We start from the raw sequence: 5,828 nt of genomic DNA, 5'->3' as shown, positions 1-5,828 counted from the left end.
CCGTACCCTGCCGACGGGGCTGCTAATCGTCTCTGCACTGCGCTGCACATGGCTGGCGCTCCTCTGGAATCGCCTTACCATATCTGACAGACAGAATACAATTTTGAAAAGTTTGTTTGTAATTTTGTCCCAATAAGATCATTCTCCTTTCAATCCACAACATTAGACTAAAACAAAAAAAAAAGTATCTACATTTAATGTATGTCCTCCAGAGAGCAAAATACTTGGTGCTGCTGCATTTCACATTTTATATGTATCAGCCTTCTCTTTGTGGAGGAAAAAAAAAGACCTGAAATTGTTTCCAATTCAGTGCAATTTTAAATTATTAATTATTTACAGTTCTTTTGCACGGTAGGAAATTCCCCAGTATGCCCTTCCTCCTGCACGGCAGTAGTGTCAGTCAAGTGTGCCATTGCACGCTTCTGTTTACTTGCTACTGCTGCTGGTTATAAGGAAGAGAGCAGCACAGAGCTAAAAGAATAAAATCCTTTATCTGACTGAAGCATTACACTAAAACATATTATAGCCTGGAACAAGGGCTGGGAGCTTAAAGCAACATTCCATGAAGAATATAGAGACTTTGTGCCCTCGAGCAGGTATTGATTAACTCTTCTCATTACCTCAGTAATCTGCATCTGGCATACCTTTGCCTTTCTCTTGCAAATGAGTTCTCATTATAATAAGAGGCCAAGTCTCCAAATAATGGTCTGAAGCTGACTGCAAATCAGCTGGACCTTGAGCCTCCCTAGGATTACAAAGCGTATATATACAAAAATGGGCTTTGCTAAGGGATGCTCACTGAGTGGAAACAGGATTGGGGGAAGAAGTCCAAAATGGCTCTTATTTGTTCAACACCATGTGACCACAGCGTTTTTGACAGTGCTCTTTGTTTTGTTTACCCCCTGGTCTTTTTGCAAAAAAGTGATGAAAAACAAGCTACAGTAAATCCATGTTACCTAGTTTCAGTCAACAGCTATGTAAGGAAAGAAATACTTACTCTTTCATAGCAATAGTGCTGTGCCAGAAGCAGAAGAAATTACTCCCATCTGTCTTCTGGGAAGGCTAAAGATGTTATCATTCCAACACAGCAGCACAAGAGCAAACACTCCTCTAAATATGTTCTTTAATCTTCTGGGAGGGAAAGGTTTCATTTATTTATGACACTGCTCTCACCTAGGGGAAAAAAATGTGTATCTTACTTTACTCTTTTGAGAAAACTGAGTAAGGAAGATGATACTTTATAAGAAAGTTTCACAAAACTGGTAGCATGAAATTATAGCAAAGGATATTGCTTTAACATAACATCACTCAGAAAGACAAAGCAAAAACTAAAGATTAGGAAAAAAAACTAAAGTTTTATTTTACAAGTATAAAAAACAATGCTAAAAAATCAAAATGCTGGAAGATACTCTGGAAAACCTGGCTTCTGAAGCAGAAGTCTTCTCTGTGACAACTCCCAAGCAATGTTAAAGCTCCTGAAAATTCTGCATTCAATTAGCAGAGATATGATCCAGCTGAAGTAACCCTTTTTAATGGCTCTTTAAACCCCATAATCTGAGAATTATCTGACCAGTCTCTGAAGAATGTGTTGCAGCATTCTGTGGCTACAGAGCAAAGGGGTTGGCATGAATTGTAATGTCTTTAATGCGAACATCATTAAGAGGTCGATAAGTTTTCTCATTCACGGGCAGCTTCTCCAGCTCATCCAGGGTCTCCAAGCCATCAATAACTCTGCAAGAAAAACACAAGTGCTGGAAACTGCCTTCTAATAGTGATTTAAATTTCACAGTTAAGGTATCTCAAAACACTTTACAGTCAAGTATCCCAAGACAAGGACTTTGCAAGCAAATGATACAAAATAATACAACCAAAACATTTTATGCGGCAAATAATGTATTTTGAAAGGAAAGATTAATCCATGACAGACTCTGAGAAGAAGTTCAAGCATTTGCATGTGCCCTGAAATACTCAGGTCCCTCCCACACTCTGACAGAGGCGTGCAGTTGAATCACTTACTTTCCAAACACCGTGTACTTCATGTCCAGGTGTGGCTGTTTGCCGTAAGTGATGAAGAACTGTGATCCATTGGTGTTGGGACCATTGTTTGCCATGGAAACCACCCCACGGACACTGTGCTGAACAAGGGGAAAAACCTCAGCATGAATACACATCTGTGAAACCAGAACCTGGGCAAAGTGCCCTACGACTTAGAGCTCTTCCTCAATACCACTATTAAGAACAAGTCTTGGTTGCTAATATATTCTATCACAATCAGTAATTAGCTCCTCAAAATGGCTCTTACAGTGAAAAATTACTTCTTTGCCTTCAGTGCATGAAAAATGGTGTCAGAAATTCTTTTTACTTCTGTCTTCTGTGATGAAAAACCTCAAACCTTACTTGCCAAACACAGAAATGCCTGTTCCTATTTTAATAACAAGCTATTGTTCTCCAACCAAGAGAAAATTATTGTAGAGAAAATTCAAATGAAAATGTAAGTGCATATTGAGAGCACAGAAATACCTTTAGATATTCACTGAATTCATCTTCAAACTTCTTGCCCCAGATGCTGTTACCTCCTTTCCCAGTGCCTGACAAAGAAGCACCACAGTAGAAATTACTGGATTTTCAGACTGAAGAATCCAAAGATTATTTTGTGTAACAGCATTTTACAACAAAGACACCAGACAGCCTGCAATTAGTTTGAGGCAGGCTCTTGACACTGCACTAAGACATAACTCCATATAAGGAACTTGTTAAGCAGCAGAAAACGCTGACATATCCTCAAATTAAATTCAGTATGAGTATGAACAGACACAACTGAATCAGCTTTTCTCCCAAACAGCTGACACCGTCTGGGACATTTTCCCCAAATGCTTTAGATGCAGCCTTTCAGAGAGAAACCACACAAAGCTCCGTAGCACCGCTTCTACTTTAGTCAACAGAACCATCATATTTACTGGAAACAGCTGGTAAAACTCAAGTTTGTATAATTCATGATTACTTAAAACTGGGGTAATGCCTGCACTTCTCTAAGCCCACCACAAAAAATAATCTCATCATAAAAAACTCTTATCAACAATACAATAACTCTTATATTTTTACTTTACATACATTTTGGTTTTAATACCCATAATTCCTATTTATTTCCTTACATTTAATTTTTATGTACATTTTTTCCACAGAAAGACTCAGAGAGAAGAATTTACCTAGTGGATCCCCTGTCTGAACCATGAAGCCCTTTATATTTCGGTGAAATATGCATCCATTGTAGTAGTTACTAGCACAAAGAGCCAGGAAATTCTACAAAAATCAAACAAACCATATTAACAAACAACTGAAAAATAGTATTATCTTACTAAAATGACAGCATTGGCAAGACCAGTGCTTTTACCTCTGCTTTGCTTTGTGACCATGCGAATTCCACAGAGTATTTCCACAGAGTAGTCATAAAGAAATCATAGCTAATAAACCCCTTTGATAGTGTAACACACAAAGAATAAAAAGCTTTCAGTCCAAGGCTGTCTGACTTGAAGAACAAACAAGAAGCCTAAGACATGCTCTCAAGCATCATTCCCATTCAACAATTTTATTTGGCACGTGTAATTTTGTAATCAATAACTTAATGCCTCAGCTTTTTCATTAAAATAAATGAAATTTATTTCAATTTCAGTTTATTGCAAAAATTCAAAACTGGGGTCCCTGACAAACTGTGAGTGAGCCTCACTGTTTCAAACTAAAATCAAGTCTGTAAGGGTACGAGAAAACCCATGGAAATTTGGGAATTGCACACTAAGTGCTGTATTTCCCCTTAAAGGCAAAGGACACTTTGGGAGATGCTGGAACTTCAAAAGAAGCACCCTTAACTAAAGCTTATCAAGAGAGAAACAGGCATGAAACTCCAGGCAGTATGACAGAGTGCACAAGTTCCATGAGTGGAACAGACACTGCACCACCTTAAAATGTTGGTATTGCATTACGTGTAAAGGTGAAATTGCAAAAGCCACTTCACCTCCTCCACAGTCTTCACCTACTTCTACCGTTTTTTTCACCACTAGGCAATCCTACTCCTGGTATATGACTTACTTCACAAGTCTTTGGAGTACGCTCACAGAACAGTTCAATTTTAATATCTCCCACATCAGTATGCAGAGTGACAGCCTGAGCAAAAGGCAGAAAACAATAATTAAATCAGCAATAAAATACTAACAGACACTGTTTTATTTCCCAGCCCCATCAAGAACATAAGCAAGTTTGCACTGCATATAACCACTGTTTCAACATTTGGCCATAAACAAGGCTACTGTCACAACCAATCTGCATTTCCAGTAAAATCACCAGAGAGCACTTGGTTTCATTTTGTTTCAGGACAAATCAAGTTTGCCATGATAATGCAATAGCTGTTGCGTGCTGTTACACTCCAGAAATACATTATTCATTTGCAAACGGGACCTACTCAGTCACTTGAAAGTAGAGGTGAAGAATCAAGGTTATATCTATTTTGGATGGTGCACACACCTCACTGCTTTACAACTAGAGGAGCAACTGATGTCTGCACTCTTTTGATTACTAAGGCTAGTTCTGAATGGCAGCATATATAATGTGCTTTCACAGACAAGTAAATCTGCAAATTAACTTGCTTTTCATAAGAATTCATAAGTTACCGTCATAAAATCTAAAACCAGTTACCCAGTGACCTAAGCAAATTTCTCTCTACAGGCCATATATATCAAGTGCTTCTATGGGAAGTGCTAAACTATGCAAAAACAATTACTGTGGGGATAACCCTACAGCAAAACTAATAAAATTCAGCATCCTGCTGATACTGGCATACTGCTCCAAAAGTAAAGGAGACAGCTGTTCACAATGTCCATGAAGATGCTATAGAATTTGTATGATCTGTTTAAGACATATATAGTCTTATCTCTATTTCTCAAATTGCTAAACTTTTAAAAGCCCATGAGTGCAGAGGTTTACATATGCTGAAGCAGAGGTATGTTCTTGCAACTAGACTAATGCTTCTGTGGCAAAAGAAACCAAACTAGATTATCAAATATATGCCAAAGTTAAAATCTGGGATCTCTAAAGTGAAAGCATAATGATGTTTTAGACTGATGTAAATCAAAATGTTTTCCTTTTCACAGTATCTTTTTGTAAGTTTGAAATTAAAACTTTTCATGACAAATTCCTAACAGCATCAGAGTAAAACATGTAATCCTTTGAGATGGAGAGCAGCTATTTGCTTTCCAAGAGATGACCATTTCAGAAAACATAAAATTTACTTTTATTCTTACCATGCCTGCTCATCAAAATCTGAGGCAGCCTTCTATACAGCGATTTCCTGTAAACATAACATAAGCAATTTGTTGGGTTTCTTCCTGCCAACCCCTATTTGGTTTTGATTCTAAAATATTTGTTGGTTACATGCCTTTACACCACACAGTTCTACGGTGCCATTCCGGTGACTCTATGGCTAAATTTTTGCATTAAGCAACTACACAGCATATAAAGAATGAAAAATGAATAGAAAAAGACCATTCAGAGAACGGGAAGAGGGCAAAAAACTCTTTCTTAGGATGAAAATTTATACTAAACAATCAATTTTTGCAAATATTATGGCAGCTGGCAGAATAGTAGATGGCAGAAATTCACAGGTAAAAGCCACATGCCAGTACCTAACAGAAGTGCAATTTGGGGCCAACTCGTAACAGCTGTGAGTGCCTGCAACAGAGAGGTAACTGCACCCAATCAGACTTTTTAAATCTTTGTAATACTTTCAAATAAAGGGTTTAGAATGCCGGCAATAATTAAAAAAAAAAAAAAAAATCCCA

The 5,828-nt window shown here is 37.7% G+C and overlaps 1 protein-coding gene across 1 annotated transcript; it reads right to left on the bottom strand.

Moving 5' to 3' along the window:
* Nucleotides 1-1,335: 1,335 nt before the first annotated feature.
* On the bottom strand, nt 1,336-5,341 carry PPIL3 (peptidylprolyl isomerase like 3). The gene is made up of 6 exons (XM_005415943.2): nt 5,292-5,341; nt 4,084-4,158; nt 3,207-3,300; nt 2,521-2,588; nt 2,017-2,135; nt 1,336-1,731 (listed from the first exon to the last, which is right to left on the bottom strand). Exons 1-6 carry the CDS (start codon nt 5,292-5,294, stop codon nt 1,605-1,607), a joined length of 486 nt encoding a protein of 161 aa, XP_005416000.1. The 5' UTR covers nt 5,295-5,341; the 3' UTR covers nt 1,336-1,604.
* Between the last annotated feature and the right edge of the window lie 487 nt (nt 5,342-5,828).

Source organism: Geospiza fortis, unplaced genomic scaffold (genome assembly GCF_000277835.1).
Source record: "Geospiza fortis unplaced genomic scaffold, GeoFor_1.0 scaffold112, whole genome shotgun sequence".
In the NCBI taxonomy this organism is placed as follows: Eukaryota; Metazoa; Chordata; class Aves; order Passeriformes; family Thraupidae; genus Geospiza; species Geospiza fortis.
Note: the sequence above shows the minus strand (reverse complement) of the source record. Positions and strands in the feature narration are given on the sequence as shown.